Below are 18940 nucleotides of genomic sequence, written 5' to 3' on the forward strand. Positions count from 1 at the left end.
TCGTACCAATGTTTTCTTAGGTCAGTCTCCCAAGGCAACAGAAATAAAAGCAAAAATAAACAAATGGGATGTAATCAAATGTACAAGCTTTTATACAGCAAAGGAAACCATCAACTAAATGAGAAGACAGTCTATGGACTGGGAGAAAATATTTGCAAATGATGCAACCAACAAGGGCTTAATTTTCAAAATATGCAAACAGCTTATACAATTCAGTAACAAAACAACAACAACAAAAAACAATCAAAAAATGGGCAGAAGAACTAAACAGACATTTCTTCCAAGAAGACACTGATGGCCAACAGGCACATGAAAAGATGCTCAAAACTGCTAATTACTAGAGAAATGCAGGTTAAAACTACAATGAAATATCACTTCACACCAGTAAGAATGGCCATCCTTAAAAAGTCTACAAACAATGAATGCTGGAGAGGGTGTGGAGAAAAGGGAACCCTCCTAGACTGTAGGTGAGAATGTAAATTGATACAGTCACTATGGAGAACAGTATGAAGTTCTTCAAAAACAAAAATAGCGTGGCCACATGATCCAGCAATCCTACTCGTGGGCACATATCCAGAAAAAAACTGTAATTCGAAAAGATACATGTACCGCTTTGTTCAAAGCAGCACTATTTACAATAGCCAAGACATGGAAACAACCTAAATATCAATCAACAGAGGAAAGGATAAAGAAGATGTGGTGTGTATATATACAACAGAATACTACTCGGTCACAAAAAGAAAGAAACAATGCCATCTGCAGCAACAAGAATGGACCCAGCAAGGTATTATAAGTATTATAAGTCAGCAAAGTATTATAAGTCAGAAAAAGAAAGCCAAATACCATGTGACATCATTCGTAAGTGGAACCTTAAGTACAACACAAGTGTATTTATCCACAAAAAAAGAAACAGACACACAGAACAGATTTCTGGGTGCCAAGGGAGAGAGGGGCTGGGGAGGGACAGACTGGGAGTTTGGGATTAGGAGACGCAAGCCCATATACATAGGATGGACAGACAACAAGGGCCTACTGCCCAACACAGGCAGCTGTATTCAATATCCTATGGCAAACCACAATGCAAAAGAATATATACATATAACCGAACCCCTCACTGGACAGCGGACACTCACACAACACGGTAAATCAACTACGTGAAGAGAGATGGAAGCTGCCCAGCCGTGTCTGACCCTTTGGGACTCCATGAACTGTACAGTCCATGGAATTCTCCAGGCCAGAATACTGGAGTGGGTAGCCTTTCCCTTCTCCAGGGGATCTTCCCAACCCAGGGATCGAGCCCAGGTCTCCCACATTGCAGGCGGATTCCTTACCAGCTGAGCCACAAAGGAAGCCCAAGGATACTGGAGTGGGTAGCCTATCCCTTCTCCAGCGGATCTTTCAGACCCAGGAATTGAACCAGGGTCTCCTGCATTGCTGGCAGATTCTTTAGCAACTGAAAAATCAACTATACTTCAGTAAAATTTTTCAAAATTAAGCAAGTATTTAATAAAGATCAATGTCATCCTTGGGAGCTAGTTCCACTTTATTTCCCTTGTGTCAGAGTGACAATCTGCATGGGGGGACAGGAAATAACAGATCACATACTTTAACAAGGCTTCTGGTTCAATTCAGCAGAACATTCTTTCTAATAAACTAGGAAAACATGACTACCAGACCACAGTGGTGGGAGTCACATAAATGTTTTGAGGGCCACCCCCCAGAGAGGGTCTGACGGCAGTCAAGTTTCCATAGCCTCTGGTAATACCTTCGTAGCTGACTCAGACCGTGGAGAACAAATACGGTTACAGGTGTCAAAAGTACACGTGTGGGAAGAAGATAAAAAGGCCCAAGTGGACGTAGGATTCTGGGATATGAACTTTCAAGCCCATCAAGATGTGGTCCCTGGAGCAAACACCCACTACCTTTTCAGCTGTAAAAGTCAGAAGAGAGACATAAAACACAAGATTCCTGCTCCCAAGTAACATATAACTTAGTACAGGAGACAAAACGGAAACACCATTAATTAGAAAACAGTCAAATACCGAATCAACCCTGAATATTCATTGGAAGGACTGATGCTGAAGCTGAAGCTCCAATACTTTGGCCACTTGATGCGAAGAGAAAAAGAGTCTGCTGCTGAGAAAGGCTGAGGGTAGGAGAAGGGGACAAGAGAGGATGAGATGGTTGGGTGGCATCACCGACTCAAGGGACATGAGTCTGAGCAAACTCTGGGAGATGGTGAAGGACAGGGAAGCCTGGCGTGCTGCAGTTCAAGGGGTCAAAAAGAGCTGGACACAACCGAGTGACTGAATGACAAAAAATAACCAAATGGAGGGATTTAGTAAAGATTTGAACTTTCAAGGCGGTTCAATATAATAAATACAATACTCTAAATAAATATAACAACACATTAAGTATGTTTTTAAGATCAGGGGTCCACCCGTGACATCCACTATTACAGAAGCAGCATTTTTCCCATGGAGAGCTACTGACCGCTGTGAGGGTGACAGAGGCAGGGGCTGGTTTAATTAGGAAGCAAAAACCAAGGGCTCACATAAGAGATGGGAGAAAACCAAACTTAAAAGAAGAGAAAATCTGAGTGTCTGTGCAAGCATGAGTCAGCCACACAGGGAGTTATTTTTACAGAGACAGAAGGAGCATCGCACTCAGGAGCGTCACGTGGCGGCCCTTCCCCAGGGCAAGGCTCTCTTCTTCCCAGAACTCCATGAGCAGGCTCAGGGCACCCCTGGACAGTAACCCAGGCAAGGGGAGAAGCTGGCGGGCTTCCAAAGGAGAGCAACTAAAATGACCAAAATGTCAGGAAATGGGTCCTCCGGGGACACATAAAGGAAGTGCAGTGTTTAGGCCAGATAAGGGATGGCCCGGGAGGCGGCCGGGTGGTACAGGGAGCGCTTCTTTCCCATGAGGGACAGGACGAGAGGAATCCGATGAACCTGGATGTGATACAACAACAAAACAGAACAAGAACTCCCGGGCTCTGATTCCTGTGAGGCTCTGGACTAAGTTATCAACAAGCTTTTGAAATGTCCTTTCCAAAAGACATTTTACAGTGCAGGAGATGACCGTCTTCCTAAAATGTCCACTCAGTGTCCTTTCTTACCCTACAAAGACAGGAAGTGAATATTTTAACTAAAAATAGAAGCTCCATTAAAAAAACCAAAAAAAACCAAACTTACTAAAAGTTAAAGCAGAACAAAGCTCTTCACTGTTGCTTCATTTTCAAAATTCATCAGAAAGTTATCAGCTACATAAATGCACTTATTTACTGAGAGATGGTTCCCAGTCAATCAAGTCACTCAGTCGTGTCTGACCCTGTGGACTGCAGCACGCCAGGCTTCCCTGTCCATCACCAACTCCCAGAGCTTGCTCATCATCCATCAAGTTGGTGATGCCATCCAACCATCTCCTCCTCTGTCATCCCCTTCTCCTCCTGCCTTCAATCTTTCCAAGCATCAGGGTGTTTTCAGTGAGTCAGTCCTTTGCATCAGGTAGCCAAAGTATTGGAGTTTCAGCTTCAGCATCAGTCCTTCTAATGAATATTCAGGACTGATTTCCTTTATGACTGACTGCTTTGAAAAAAAAAAAAAAAAAAGACTGACTGCTTTGATCTCCTTGCAGTCCAAGGGACTCTCAAGAGTCTTCTCCAACACCACAGTTCAAAAGCATCAATTCTTCTGCCCTCAGCTTTCTTTATAGTCCAACTCTTACATCCATACATGACCACTGGAAAAACCATAGCTTTGACTAGATGGACCTTTGTTGGCAAAGTGATGTCTCTGCTTTTTAATACACTAAGTTGGTCATAGCTTTTCTTCCAAGGAGCAAACGTCTTTTAATTAAAAGAGATGGGCCTAGTCACATTTTAAAAAGCCATCAGCTACTCTAGATAGGAGATAAAAATAATCAAAACACGGATAAGCTGAGCAGAGTATCTATCTAAAAACATGAAGTGGGCACTCTCAAAGGAGGGGCGGGAAAGGGTGAGCAGGGTAAACAAAAATCAGCCTCAAGGAATAAAGCACACATTCTACATCCAACATGCATTAAGGGACCCGGGTAGGGACATCATAATCTTCCCTAACACTAACTCTTAGAAGTCAGAACCAAGCTACAAAGCTCATCTCGTCTCCCTGACAGACGTTTGGGAATCTAAGATTTTTCAAAACTCTGCCAAAGAACAGAATCAAAAGACAAGCATTTTTAATTATTTCAGCTATTATTTCCCCCATGTCATCAAAAAGATAGAGAGAAATAGGGAGGCAGGGAGAGAAGAAGAAGAAACAGTCATGGATCAGCATGTCAGGAATTCCACGGCCGCTAGGGCCCCAGGAGGAGGAGGGAGAGACACAAGGCCCCCAGCCTCCTCTCCCAGCCCAGGGTCAGCCCGAGTGGGTGGCAGAGCCAGGGCGAAACCAGAGGTGACAACAGTCACTAACTCATGAACAGCTTGGGAACCTCAAGTTTAAGCTGCCTGCTTAAAAGAGAACAAAATGTCCGATGACATGCGCATGACAAATGTCGTACACAAGCCTGCATGCACTAGGGCGTGTACGTACACACACACAGCTCACTTCGCAACATAACTGACACGGGCCACGAAAAGCTCTCATTCTGGGAAGAGGACCAGAAGGCACTCACGGTGCTGAGCGTCCACAGGTTCCCGGGCACTGGACTGCAGACCCTCGTGGTCCCAAAGAGGGAGAAGTCAGGCTGAGGAAAGAAGGTGCCCGGAGCTGCACGGGAAACGAGGGGCGCAGTGCCCCGCCATCACGTCCTCCCAGGACAGAGATGCTGCGCCCCCGTCCCCCTGCACCGTCTGAAGCAGCCTCGTTTCTCTGGCACCTCCCCTGCCCTGAATGAAGCCCCTCCACCTGGCTGCTCCCACTGACCTCAGCTCACCGCCCACATGGCCTCCCGATGCCTCCTGACCACTCCACCAACGACCCACCGCCTCCATCCTCACTCCCGAAGCCAAGTGTGCCCACGAGGAGGAGCAGGTCCACGGCTGCCCTTGCTGCGCCCCCTCCCCCCGACCCCGCCCCAGGCTCATCTGCCCCCAGAGAAGCTCAGCCACTCCCCCGCCCCCCACTGCCAGTATCAACACAATGCCGGGACAGCCGTTCAGAGTGGGAAAGACAGATGCAGGGTGCCCAGACACCTGCAGGGCGGCACACCTGGCTGAGCACACTACAGTCTCAGCCCTGGGGACCCCAGCAGGCAGAACAGAGGCGGCCCGGCAAGCACCCCGGCCCCCAGCTGGGCTCCCCAGCTGCCCCCGCCTTCCTGCCTTCCTGCGTGTCCCCCTGCTCAACGCCCGGTGCGCCTCCCACCTGTCTGAAGACACAGACGCGACGCGCCTCCAGGGACACTCAGGAGCTGCGGGCCCAGGGTGACACTGAGGCACATTTCCTGTCGTCTCACCCAGACGATCTCCAGACACTAGCCTCAGTCCGTCCTAAACGCTCACTATCGAACCTGGTCTTGGCGTGGGCAATTAGGTCAAAATTCTCAGGGCTGCACAGGAACTCAGATACACAAACCTCTAGTTTTAGAAGAGAGGAAACCCCAGCCTGTGGAAGAGAAATCCCTGGTGGCGAGTCACCAAGCCGGGACTGATGCCATGGCCCCATCACTTGGCACCGCACAGGTGGTCCTCACGCCCCATCTCGGGACATCCTCGCAGAGCGAGCGGCACGACCAGAGCCCCACGCCACAGCTGTACTTTCCTGGACTCTGTAAACATTCCGCACTGTCTCCTACTGATGACCTTCACCTAACATTTCACTTTCAGCAAAATCACTACCCTTGTACAAGAGAGTCTGGGCTTTCAAGATCTTCTAATATTTTGGATTTGTCCTAAGAATAAGTAGAAAATAGAAAAATGAAAGTGCTAATAGTATTACATACAATGAAATACGTAATACTGAACGAAAGTAATTAGACTGACCAAAAATGGCAAATATATTTAGACTCAAAAACTTAAGCTCTTCAACTGTTGCTCAATGGTGGGGAAGAAAAAGTAAAAACATATGAAATGCTGGAAATAATATATCAGTGTGTTTAAAAGACAAACTCAGCCATGGGAAACAAAAAAACAAAAAAAAATTGAGACATTTGGTAACTAAATACCCCTTCAAATGAGCTGAGCAAATAAAAATTTAAGGTCTGAGGTTTAACTTATTCCTGACATTGTTTCCTCTATGTGGTCAATGTATTAAAGAATTTTTAAAGTTCTATAAAGATACATGTTTATGAACTAAGCAGTTATTTAATCAGCAGTGTCAGAAGATTTTCAGCTCTATGGAAATATAATCTCCTCCTAAGAAATCGAACATTCAGCTTGTAGCCTTAGTGTCTAAACACCTTCCAGGAACCTTATATCAATACCAAGCTGCTGGCTCCCACAGTGAGGTTCTGCCCCATTGCTGTTGCATTATTTGTGCAGGCAGACAAGCTTCCTTCACATGAATTACAACCAGGGAGGGAGCGCTTTGGGCATTCCAGGTGGCACAGTGGAAAAGAACCCACCTGCCAATGCAGGAGACCCAGGTTCGATCCCTGGGTCGGGAAGATCTTCTGGAGAAGGGAATGGCAACCCACTCCAGAATTCTTGCCTGGAGAATTTCACGGACAGAGGAGCCTGGCGGGCTACAGTCCGTGGGGTCAGACATGACGTAGGACATGACGTAGCATGCATGGAGCCCCTCCAGCGAACTCGCATTTCATCCTGGCAGTTCTCTGATGTCCAGGAACACTCAGTACATTTTAAACATGCTAATGAAAAGTCACCCCTGTTCATCCATTGCTGAGTTATATAAACAGTGAACATACAGTGTTCTAAATTTTTGTCCTTGTTAAAAAATACTTGGGGAAATTTTTAATTCCTTAGTTGAACAGAAGAAAGTTGAAACTTGACATTCCAAGCCTCTCGGCACTCTACTAAATGCAACTTAACAGTTCACGTGCACACTGCTTACTGCGGCCTTTTCCCACGTTTCACAACTCAAATAATCTACTGCTCAGCGGCCACTGGTGCCTTCCTCCCCGCCCTGCGGTCCCAGGAACCCACTGGCAGGCCTGTGTGTGCAGTGACAGGCCCGCCAGCCTCCCGGAGGCCGGCGCCCCATCCTCCGGATGGGGTACGGGCACAGAGACGGCCAGGGCAAGGACGGCCCCACACACAGGGTGCGTGAAGCTCGCGAGTTCTCTTTTTATGGTCACGACTCTCAGAAGTCTTTGAAATTGAGAAAAAAAAGTGAGGGGTATACACAGTATGAGGGCTTCCCAGGTGGCACAGTGGGAAAGAATCCATCTGTCAGTGCACGAGACACAGGTCTGAACCTGGGTCAGGAAGATCCCCTGGAGACGGGCATGGCAACCCACTCAGTATCCTTGCCCGAAGAATCCCATGGACAGAGGAGCCGGGGGGGCTACAGTCCACGGGGTCGAAAGAGTCAGACACGACTCAGCAACTAAACAACAATACACACCATGACGAAAGCTCTGGGAGACTGAGGGCTGGGCTCCACAGTGAAGGAGCCCACAGTTGGATAGCGCACAGCTGTGGAGAGGCGGGCTGACTCACACCGAGTGGTGCCGGGCCCTTGCACCTCGCAGAGGCATGCCGTGTCCCCACCGTGGCCAGGCGGGACCCTGGAGGCTGAGCACCCCACACCTGCCAGGCCGTGGGAGGGAGACCAGGTCACAGACGCACAGGGCACCAGGCCCCGTGCAGAGGGATGGGGACGGGAGGCGTGTGGGCAGCAGGTGACCACAGCAGGGTCTGCTGCGAGACCCCGGGGCTAGGAAAGGCCTGCGGGTTCGGGGCAGCAGGACACCCGGGTGTCGGATCCAGCCCCAGGACAGCAGTTGTTCTCCACCCCAGAGTGCTCAGGGCACTCTGTCACAGTGGCCGCAGGAGAGGAACACAGGGCCGGCCTGCAGCCATGCAGGGATCCACTGGCCCTTTTCTATCAGGATGAAGCACGAGCCAGGGACAGCAAGGTGGACAGAGCCCCGCTGGCTGCAGTGCTGAGGGGGCCAGGGCAGTTGGTCAGGGGCCTGTAGTGGCGCCCGGGGGCCCTGCACCAGCTCCTGGGCCTCTCCAGCCACCCTCCCCACGTCCACAAAATGAGAATTTCTTCCTGTGCAGCAGTGAGAGCACTGACACGCTCTGAGAGTGACGCCACTTTGTGGAAAACTGCACGTTGCTGATAGCATGCATAATAGGATCCTGTCTCTACTCAGCTTTTTCCTTAGGGAAGAAAACACACCAAAAAATAACCCCTCCCAGTGGTCACCTCTGGAGACTAGGATCAGAGAGAGTAGAAGCCTTCATTCCCCCTGTACATCCTCTCGATGAGTACTTACTATCTTTAATTTTTTAAATGGAGAGAAAAACACTACGTGGTCATTTAAAAAGAATGAAGCATGTTAATTTAGTGACTTGCGTGCTCACAATTCATGCACTCTTCTGTGTGTATAGTACAGCTCAATAAAAAAGGTGTCTTCTTTTTAAGAAGGTAGATGTATACGTGCTCAGACAAGACAAGATTTCCCAGCCACATTCTAGTCATCAGATACGCAGAGTATGGAATTCCACTTATGTAAAGAACCAAAACAACCAGATGCATACACATACAAACATATACAAAGAGATAAAGACAGACACACATTATACTTCCAAAGTGAAGAATTTTTTTTGACAGCCAGGATGTTTTCAGGAACTCATTTTGAAATTTACATTTTAAAAATAACAATATTGTTCCAATATTAACTGCAAAGGGCTGGTTGAGATTTACACGTAAGATCCACGATACATTTGTGGTACAAGAGTCATTCGGCGTTTCCCTGCTGGGCGCAGGCTTCCTGCCCAGTCCAGCCCTGAGCCTCACTGCCCTCCTGACTCAGGAACAAGGTAGCGGCCAGGCTTGGGGTGGACACAAGGACAGAACAGGGGTCAGGGAGGAAATAAATCAGTAAATAAGGAGAGGTCAAGAATGTCTGCGACAGTGTTTGGCAAAAACGAGCAACACCTTTGTTTATTTTGACTCAGCCACATGGAAACATCAAAACCTCCCCACCTCACCATCTCCTGTCCAAACTGCCGCCGGATTTGTCCAGGAGGGATGCTCCCCCTGTGCCCAGTGACCCAACTGCCAGGGGAACTGGTCCTGCCTGCCCATTCTCACCCACCTCCTCCCCCCTGACCAGATGCTCACTCTGGGGTCACCGCCCTCAGTCACAGGGACGCCCCTGCATCACACCCCACACTCTGCGGCCTCTCCACCTGCTGCCTCCCTGTGTGTGTGCTCAGTCAGGTCTGACTCTGCAACCCCGGGGCCTGGAGCCCTCCAGGCTGCTCTGTCCATCGGATTTTCCAGGCAAGCATACTAGAGTGGGTTGCCATTTCTTTCTCCAGGGGATCATCCCAACCCAGGGAATCCAACTCATGTGTCCTGCATTGCAGGCAGGTTCTTCTCAGTGGAACCATCTGGGAGGTCCCAGGAACTAAGGGACAGGACTTCAACTTCTAGGTCTGGGAGGACACGACTCAGCCCCTCACAGTCAGCTCCGGGGAGAGAGGGAAGTGTAATCAGGGAGAAATGAAAACAGGAGAAAGGAATTCACCTGCGCCCCAGTTTCTAGAACTCCTCGCCTTCCCCGTCTCCCGGTCCCCGAACACCAAGCTCCAACCTTTTCTGCCTGAGCCTGACGGTTATCTCAGGCCCAGAGGCCCTTCCTTTTGGCTCCGAGCAGTGACCACTGACCCTTCTCCTGCCCAGCCCCTCTCAACTACTTAACACCATTTCACCCTGAAGACTTCAACTCAAATGCCTTGGCCTCAAGAAGCTTATGAGTACACACGTACACACACATACACACACACACCCTGGGAAGCTTGTGAATATGAACACATACACATCCCTCACCCTAAACCAGGCCCCTGCCCATCCTCTCTCTCTCTCTCACACACACACCCTCACGCTAAACCTGCCCCTCATCCACCCTCTACCAGCTCCCTGCCTAACACTGAGCACCTGGAATGACCTACCTGCACTGTTTACACACTACCAAAGCTGTGTCTCCCACCAGAGTGACACACAAGTTCCTAAGCAGAATCTGCATCTGGTTTGCCCAATTCTATCTATTCAGCAGCTAGGGCAGTGCTTGGCACCTAGTTAAGTGCTTGATCAATATTTGCCAGATAAAGGAAAGACTACAAGAAATACAATTTAGTGTCAACCAGGGGTCATGTGATCAATGGTTGCTGAATACGCTCACTCTGAGGGAGCAGCAGTGTGAGGTTGTTATGTGGCAACACCTAGACAGACACAGGCACAGGTATCAGCTATGGAACCAGCGGAACCACACTCAGAAAGCAGAAATCTATTCCATTAGTCATAATTCTACAGGAACCACTCAAACATGCTGTCCGTGTCTAACTGTGCATATCCTTATATATGTAAAACCCATCTTCAGTAGGTATTTTCCAGTCCATGTAAACAGTTATCTACAGACACCCCCACCCTGCACCTCATTCCCCTGGTCACCTTTGGCCCTTGGATCACAGGAATTCTTTACTTGAAGTAAAGAGCTGCCAGCTCCCTGTGGTGACGTCGACCCAACACTTTTCCATTTGATCCTTCATACGAGACAAAGGTCCATCTAGTCAAAACTATGGTTTTTCCAGTAGTCATGTATGGATGTGAGAGTTGGATCATAAAGAAGGCTGAGCACCAGAGAATTGGTGCTTTCAAACAGCGGTGCTGGAGAAGACTCTTGAGAGTCCCTTGGACTGCAAGGAGATCAAAACAGTCAATCCTAAGGAAATCAACCATGAATATTCATTGGAAGGACAAATGCTGAACTGAAGCTCCAATACTTGGCCACCTGAGGCGAAGAGCCGACTCACCGGAAAAGATGATGATGAGAGGAAAGATTGAAGGCAGGAGGAGAGCGGGCAACAAAGGATGAGGTGGTTAGACTAGACAGCATCACCAACTCCATGGACATGAGTTTGAGCAAACTCCGGGAGACAGTGGAGGACAGGGAAGCCTGGTGTGCTGCAGTCCATCAGGTCACAAAGAGCTGGACACAACTCAGTGACTGAACGATAACAAAATGTAGCAAGAAGGGCTTCCCAGGTGGCACAGTGGGTAAAGAACCTGCCTGCCAATGCAGGAGAAACAGGACACTTGGGTTCAATCCCTGGTCAGGAAGACCCCCTGGAGGAGGGCACAGCAACCTACTCCAGTATTCTTGCCTGGAGAATTCCATGGACAGAGGAGCCTAGCAGGTTGCAAAGAGTTGGACACAACTGAAGGGACAGCATGCACACACATGAGGCAAAAATCACTAAAATTCTGGGAACAGGATGTGTGTCATATGTCAGCTATGTTCGCATCTGCTGATAACACCCAGTCTCCCTGAGACACTCGCATGAGGAAGCCACATGGCCACGATCTAACAGAACAAGGAACGTATTTGCTGTCGTTCAGTCCCTCGGTCTTGCTCGACTCTTTGCAACTGTGTGGACTGCAGCAAGCCAGGCCTCCCTGGAGTGAAGACGTCCTTCACCATCTCCTGGAGTTTGCTCAAACCCATGTCCATTGAGTCAGTGACGCCATCCAGCCATCTCATCCTCTGTTGCCCCCTCTTCTTCCCACCCTCAATCATTCCCAGCATCAGGGTCTTTTCCACTGAGTCAGCTCTTCACAGGATCATAACCAACAACCAAACAGCATAACACATGCTATCAGCACCAGCTTCCGCCACAGTGGGTACAGGCTCTCACATCCCCTGGCTGGTGTCAGAACAGTTAAGGATCTGGGATTCTCTCACCTCAGGGGACACCCCAGGGGCTGGTGGACGACTCCAGGGCTCTCACTTTCAAAAGCAGCATTTCCTAGTTTGGGATTAGCAGATGCAAACTAGTATATACAGGATGGATAAACAATAGGTCCTACTGAAGAGCACAGGGAAATATAGTCAAGAAGCTGGGGTAAACCATCATGGAAAAGATTATGAAAAGAAGGTATGTAGAACTGAATCGCTTTGTTAAATAAAATTTTTAAAAGAAATAAGAAATGAACATTTTCTGAAATGTATTTATCTTTTAGGTGCTGGTGCTGTTCCTGTATACCTGGTTATTTTGAATATTTCAAAGTAAAAGGTACCAGTAACTGCTACTGAGAAATTATTTTAGACTAGGTGGGGAGAAAGTTCTTTTTTTAAGAATTGCAGCATCTGCATCCACCCACATTACCGAATAATTCTGGTTTGTTTGTTATTTTGTCCTCCACTCTCAGTGTCGTCCCCCCGCCGCCCCACCCCAAGTAACAGACATCACCTCCTATTTTTAATGGCCTCAACTGCCTTATCTAAGTTATAAGGCTCAAGCTCAGTTGAGCTTCTTGACGAGTAATTTTTCTTATGCTAAAGAAGAAACAAAAAGTAAATTAGGAAAATCATAATCAGTCAGAATAATAATACTGACATCATCAAAACCTCAAAATAATGTATCTAAGAAAAGTGTCCGTCAATTTTTGGAGATTAGCAGCTCAAATAAATGAACATTCCAGCATCACAATGTCAGTTTCTACGTAAGAAAGAAACAAAACCTTAGAATTCAAAGGACACCAAGTTGAATGCTGAGCCCTCGTCTTAAATTTCTTTTTATCAGTAATCAAACATTCACCACATTCCTCACAACAGGTAAGGCAACCTGTCAACTGATGAGACGCTTCTATTCACAGCCAGAAGCTATGACTCTCCAGCATAATTAACAAGGAAACAAAATCCTTCCAAGAAGCAAATCCAATCCCTAATTAAGTGAAGCAGACCTGGGTCAGGTGTCTCAGAAACAACCAACTTGATCAGAGGTTCTGAGGTTGAAATATTCATGAGCCCATGAATGCTAATCGTGTAAACTCCCATTTAAAAAAAAAAAATCTAAGAAAATCCTATAAGCAATTTCATAACTAGGGGGCTTCAAATATGCAAAGAAAACCTCCAAAACACAAAGTTCTCACTGTCTTAAAAAAACAGTAAATGTGACTTAAGAGAAATCTGATAGCCTGAGGATAAAACTGTTTTCCAGAGATTAACACACTTTCTATACTTACCATCTAGTGATGCAAACACACAATTAGTAAGAGACGGGCTTGAGAAAGGAGAAGAACAGTAGAAAGACAGCCCTTCTGTTAACGGCTCCAATGGAGCCACACCTGTGAGCTGACACTATTCAACACCATCCCAAAGGTCACTCCTACATTACATGAAAAAGTCAGTTCTGTGTATTTACTATGAGTATGTAACAAAAATATTCTCATTCAGATTAACTGTTCTTTAAAACTGCATTTTCTCAATTTGGCCACTCATCAAAATCATTTCTTCCAGGATAAAAAAACAAAAAAACAAAAAAACAGAATTGCTTTAAATGTCCAGAACTACTTTTGAGATTTACAAAAATGAGAAAAGCATGCTTCATTAGGATGTCGTCAACTGCAACATAATTCAGATTTCTTCAAAATCTTTTACCTTCCTTCTAGAAATTTCTGTTGTGGTAACTGTACCACATAGATATTTAGCCACACTTGAAATTATTTCAGCCCAAACCCAAAACCCCAGAAAAATCTGATGGAAATATTTTGTTTCAATCCCTACAGAAGTCAACATAAAGCTAGATTCTCTGCTGTCTTAGCATGGCTCTCAATGACAATCTGTTGCTACAGCAACAAAACTCTTCTACCTGTGGCCATGATTTGTTAAAAATTCCTCCAACCAGAAAATTCTGTGCTGTGCATTCATAAAACCCATAGAATGGCTTCAAGCCACATAAAATTAAAGCTCAATTTCCCACTTACGACCTACCCACACACCTATTTATAATATGCATACATATATGCACACATACATGCATAATTATGACTCTTTCAATGCCATCAAAAAGGTAAAACCACAACAAATTTCCATTTTACATTCAGCATAAAAAACTGCTGTGTTTTATATTTCATTGAATAATTGCTACTGTTTCTCAAAATTTATCTTAAAAGCCAATAGAGGCCCACCATCCAGGAGAGAATTCTAAAAACAAAACCATTATTTACATCCAATCTCACTCCAAAAAAGAAAAAAACAATTCCTGACGCATAATTTCCTATCTGTTCCAATGATGTGGCTCCTTCAGCCATGAGTTGATGTAGAAAACACCCAACGAATAAAGAAGACATGCGCACATCTGCCTCCGCGGGCTACTCACCCTCACCGGGGGGCTCCAGGCTTGCGCCCGCGGCTGCGGTCCGCCCTGTGAGCTCGGGCCATCTTTAGGGCTGCAGGTGACCACAGCACTGCTCTGAGCCCTCAAGGCGCTGGTGCCGTTGGTGCCACTGCCCCCCACGGGGCCGGGCTTCCACGGCCGCTGCTTGATGCCGTCCAGAAGTCTGACCAGCAGGATGTTGCTCGGAAGCTGCTCCACACCCGAGCCAACCAGAGTCCGGCACTCGGGACATCTGAGTTCATTCCGGGAACCGACGATGCCCAGCAAACAGCGTTTACAGAACGTGTGCTGGCAAGGTAAGACCTTGGCAGAGGCATCCAGCCGCTCCAGGCACACAGGGCACTCCAGAAGATCCAGCAGGGCCGACTCATCCATCTTCCTCTAGTTCACCAAAGGAAATGCAGCAGTGACACGCATACTTGTGTGCAGCTCTCAAAGGGGCTCATGTAACATCCATGTCAGACGCTGCTCTGGGGCCCCCGGGGAAGAGGAGGGAAAGACAGAGAAGGAGGACCATCACTGGCGGGTAAAGGTACAAAGAAGAGCCAGGAACCCAACAGCACACAGAAGTGCTTCCCGAGAGAATGGAGCTTTGCTTTGGAATACATGGTGCCTGAACTCCAGAGTCAACAATTGAAAACAAAACAGGCTTTTTAAGCAGTTCACAATAAATCCGTGAAGACATCTAGTTCACTGTGCAGGAACAGCTATCAAGTACCACAGGGGACTCTTGACATAAATAGGATTTATGAAATGCAATAGAAACATAATTTCTCTGGCTTTCAAAGTGAAACCTGAGGCCTTAACTAAGTCCTCAACTTATCTGAGAAGGTTAAAGTGGCAAATGAACTGTTTCCTCCACCTGAAATTCCTTTTAAATCCAACCAAGTTCCCCAGCACTCAAGCCACTTTGGTGGTAAATGATCCCAGTATGAAATACATATGTTTCTTCGCTGGTCTTAAAAATAGAATTGTTTAATCTTACCCAAGGAAAACGAGTTGAAGGTTGACAATTCTAAAAGCCACACTGAAGATGGGCCCGAAAGCAGCTCAAATATAAACGTATCACCCTTCAGGGCAGCGGCTGACAAACTCGGAAGCGATTTCTGAACGGCCTGTGCTAATCCCATTCAGAAAATCTGGCAAAATTATCACCCAAAGAATTTGAGAATGGAATGCTAGACTGGGAACCGCGAGCAGAATATGAAAATGGGGCCATTCAGGAAAAAGCATTCAGACCATGCACCGCTCTCCTCGACCCCTAGTTCAGTGTAGGCGTGCCCAGGAGAGCCAGGTGGCGGTGTGGACGCGGGCAGGGGCCTGGCCGTCGCTCTGCTCGCCGCAGGTACTGCGGGCCCGCGTGGACGCCGGGCCAGGTGCCCGCGCCGCCAATGTAGACGCTCCCGCGGCCAGAGGCAGGGGGCCGTCCTTGCAGACCCTGGGGCCAGGTGCCCAGGGCGGCCCTCGTCGACGCCGCAGGGCCAGGTGCTAGAGTCGCCCGCGTAGACGCGCCCTGAGGCTGCTGCTAGGGCCGCCGGCGTAGACATCCCGGGGCCAGGTGCCAGGAGCCGCCCGTGTAGACGCGCCCCGGGGCTGCTGCAGGGGGCCGCCCGCTTAGACCTCGCGCCCCGGCCAGCGGCCGGGAAGGCAGGGCCGGGCCGGGTGGGTCCACTCGCCGCCTGGCCGCCGCCCCGGGCCTGGCCGGACAGGAGCCTCGCACCCTCGGAAGTTTCGGGGCTCAGGAGCGCCCGCAGCGCCGCGTCGCCAGGTCCGCCCGCCGGGCGTCCGGGCGCCCGCCGCTGCAGTGCCTGGGGCCGGCCGGCCGACCCTCTCCAACCCGGCCCTGCGGGCGCGGGGTTCGGGGCCGGGGGCTCGGGGCGGGGAGGGGTCCTACCTCAGCGTGGCGCCCTCTTTGTCCGCACGCCCCGCGCTCTCCCGCTCGCCTGCCTCGGACGCCGGGCAGCTCTGGACTCCGCTCGTCGCCCGCGCGCTCCCGCCGCCGCCGCCGCCGCCGCCTGCCGGGCCCGGGAAGGGGGAGGGGAGGGGGCGGGGCCGGGCGGGAGGGGGAGGAGCGCGGAAGAGGAGGGGCGGGGCCAGGAAGGAGGAGGGGAGGGTCGGGGCCAGGAAGGAGGAGGAGAGGAGGGGCGGGGCCGGGAAGGAGGAGGTGGGTATGGGCGGGTCCGGGCGGGAAGGGGAGGAGCGCGGGAAAGGGGGCGGGGCCGGGAAGGAGGAGGGGGGAGGGGAGAGGGAAGAGGGGAGAGGCGGGGAGGGGCGGGAAAGGAGGAGGGGGAGGGAGGAGGGGCAGGGAAGGAGGGAGGAGGGAGGAGGCGCAGGGAAGGAGGGAGGAGGCGCAGGGAAGGAGGGAGGAGGCGCCGGGAAGGAGGGAGGAGGCGCCGGGAAGGAGGGAGGAGGCGCAGGGAAGGAGGGAGGAGGCAGGAGGGGCAAGGAGCGCCACCCGCCCTCCTCCGGTGTCTGGGCCCTGCCGAGGGCCGGGGTCCGGGGCGGGTCCCGGGAGGGGACGGATAGGGGACCCGAACGGCCGCCGCAAAGGCTGGGAGGGAGGTCTAGGTGGGACACGCTGGCCGCAGAGGAGGCGCAGGCGCCGCCGGGTCCCTGGACACAGACCCTGCCGCGAGCCTTGGGACCGGGCCAGGACCCGGAAAGCGGGGCGGACGGGAAGCCCGGCCCAGCCCCGGACCCGGGGTCAGCCTGGCCGGAACCAGCCCCATGGCCTCTGCCTACGCTCGCTCCCCCCACCCCCCGCACACACCTGTAACGCCAGACACACACCTGTTAACCGAAAGGTCCTTTGGGAAAACGTCGTCCACAGGTGTGGGGGGTTGTTTCTCATACTCAGTTTAGAGGGAAGACAAGTTAAAATTTTGTCATTGATCTCAAAATTGTCATTTTATTTGCATTTACCGTCCACTCAACAAACATTTTTCCCAACTACCTTTCCTCAAAGGTGTGCAGAAAATAAGGAGAAGAGGGGACACATACTCCTTTGCGAGAAACCGCTGCCTGCCCTTCATCCAGCCCAACCATTTGAAGGGAGTGGATGTTCCTCTAAGGTTGGGCTGGGGCCACGGCAAAACCACTGCAGACAAATGAGAACCACCCGAGTAAGGACACGCTGTGACCCTTCAGTCACCGCTCCCTCACTGGCTGCAGTCACCTGCTCGACGTTTGAGATGTGGTCAAGTCCTCACTGCCTCCGTCCATCTTCCTTCCGTGTGTGTGTTAGTCGCTCAGTCGTGTCTGACTCTTTGCGATCCCAGGGACTGTGTCCATAGGATTTTCCAAGCAAGAATACTGGAGTGAGTAGCCATGGATGGAACCCAGGAATGGAACCCACTTCTACATTGCAGGCAGATTTTTTTTTACCATCTGAGCCACCAGGGAAGCCCCTTCTCTCATTAGCTTTGCGCTAATGGTTGAATATGCGGACAATCTACTGCATGAATGCCAGGAAAGACAGCCCACTTGCCCTCCATTAGAAGGGAATGAATACATATACAGAAGATAGATAAATAAGGTCCTGCTGTAAAGCACAGAGAACTGTATTCGGTATTCTGCGATAAACCGCAACGGAAAAGAGGATTTAAAAAAGGATGTATGTGTATGTATAGTAGAATCACTTTGCTGTACAGCAGGAATTAACACACCATTGTAAATCACCCATACTTGAGTTTTAAACTATTGATTAAAACAAGAAGTGAGCAATGTCAAAGGTGATGAAAGATGCACAGAGAGGCAAGATCAAGCAGCAGAATGAGGGAGCTGTGGAAATGATTTGGTTTTGAGCATTGCTGATTTCAAAGCAAAGTAACTTATTTCAAGTTTTTCATAACACTGAATCATAAAATGTAGACACTATTTGAAAATGTTTCATTTTTAGCTCCTAGAATGTGTATTTATCTGACAAATAAATGTAAACCTTAATAAGACAAAAAAATAACTACCAAGTTTGGAACAGTAAAAGCATCTGCATGTAATAAAAACTGAAGTGAACAAATCCATGCATGCATTTGAGTTGAGAAAGACAAGGGGGGACATGATCAGAACAGAGCAGTTTTAAACCACTAATCCACCAAGTCACCTTGAAAGTGACTACTTAGTCTATCAACTTCTGCATCTGAAACAAGGTGGGTGAAGGGAAGGCTGATCGGACAGTTACAGTCAGTAAATAGGTAAATATTATGTGTCATTTATGGTTATTAAAACCAAAACTCAAACAGGTTCACTCACCACAAGTAGCCACTTTGGATCAAGACTCAACCTCATGTCTGGATTCCAAGTCCAGTTTCTTCCTGCTGTCCCAAGGATGTCTTTCACAGGTCACCTCAGGCACCCCTTAGTGTGCTGTGTGACCTGCAAGGGAAAGCTGACACTTAACCAGGTAATGACTCTGGAGACCAAGGGACAATTATGTTTTATTTTATTCTTATTTTAGTTACTTGCTTGTATTTAGAGAACAGTTCACAAGGTCTGGGAGTAGGGCATGGCAACCCACTCCAGTGTTCTTACCTGGAGAATCCCATGGTCACAGGAGCCTGATGGGTTGCAGTCCATGGGTTGCACAGTCGGACATGACTGAAGCAACTTAGCATGCACGCACACAAGGCCCTGAGTGGAATG

General features: G+C 49.1%; 1 protein-coding gene across 5 annotated transcripts in view; it reads right to left on the minus strand.

The window, feature by feature from the left end:
* Positions 1 to 16319, minus strand: part of SH3RF1 (SH3 domain containing ring finger 1) — a 155616-nt gene extending 139297 nt beyond the window's left edge. For 4 of the 5 annotated variants that reach the window (XM_019965755.2, XM_019965753.2, XM_019965756.2 and 1 more), the window contains exons 1-2: positions 16197 to 16319; positions 14285 to 14772 (exon numbers count right to left, since the gene is read on the minus strand). In XM_019965755.2, coding sequence (XP_019821314.2) covers positions 14285 to 14677 — 393 coding nt within the window. In that variant the 5' untranslated portion in view covers positions 14678 to 14772; positions 16197 to 16319. The remainder of the gene's footprint in view (positions 1 to 14284; positions 14773 to 16196) is intronic. The other variant, XM_019965752.2, reaches the window with a different exon arrangement.
* Positions 16320 to 18940: the final 2621 nt, after the last annotated feature.

The sequence above is a fragment of the Bos indicus genome, chromosome 8 (genome assembly GCF_029378745.1).
Source record: "Bos indicus isolate NIAB-ARS_2022 breed Sahiwal x Tharparkar chromosome 8, NIAB-ARS_B.indTharparkar_mat_pri_1.0, whole genome shotgun sequence".
NCBI classification, from domain to species: Eukaryota; Metazoa; Chordata; class Mammalia; order Artiodactyla; family Bovidae; genus Bos; species Bos indicus.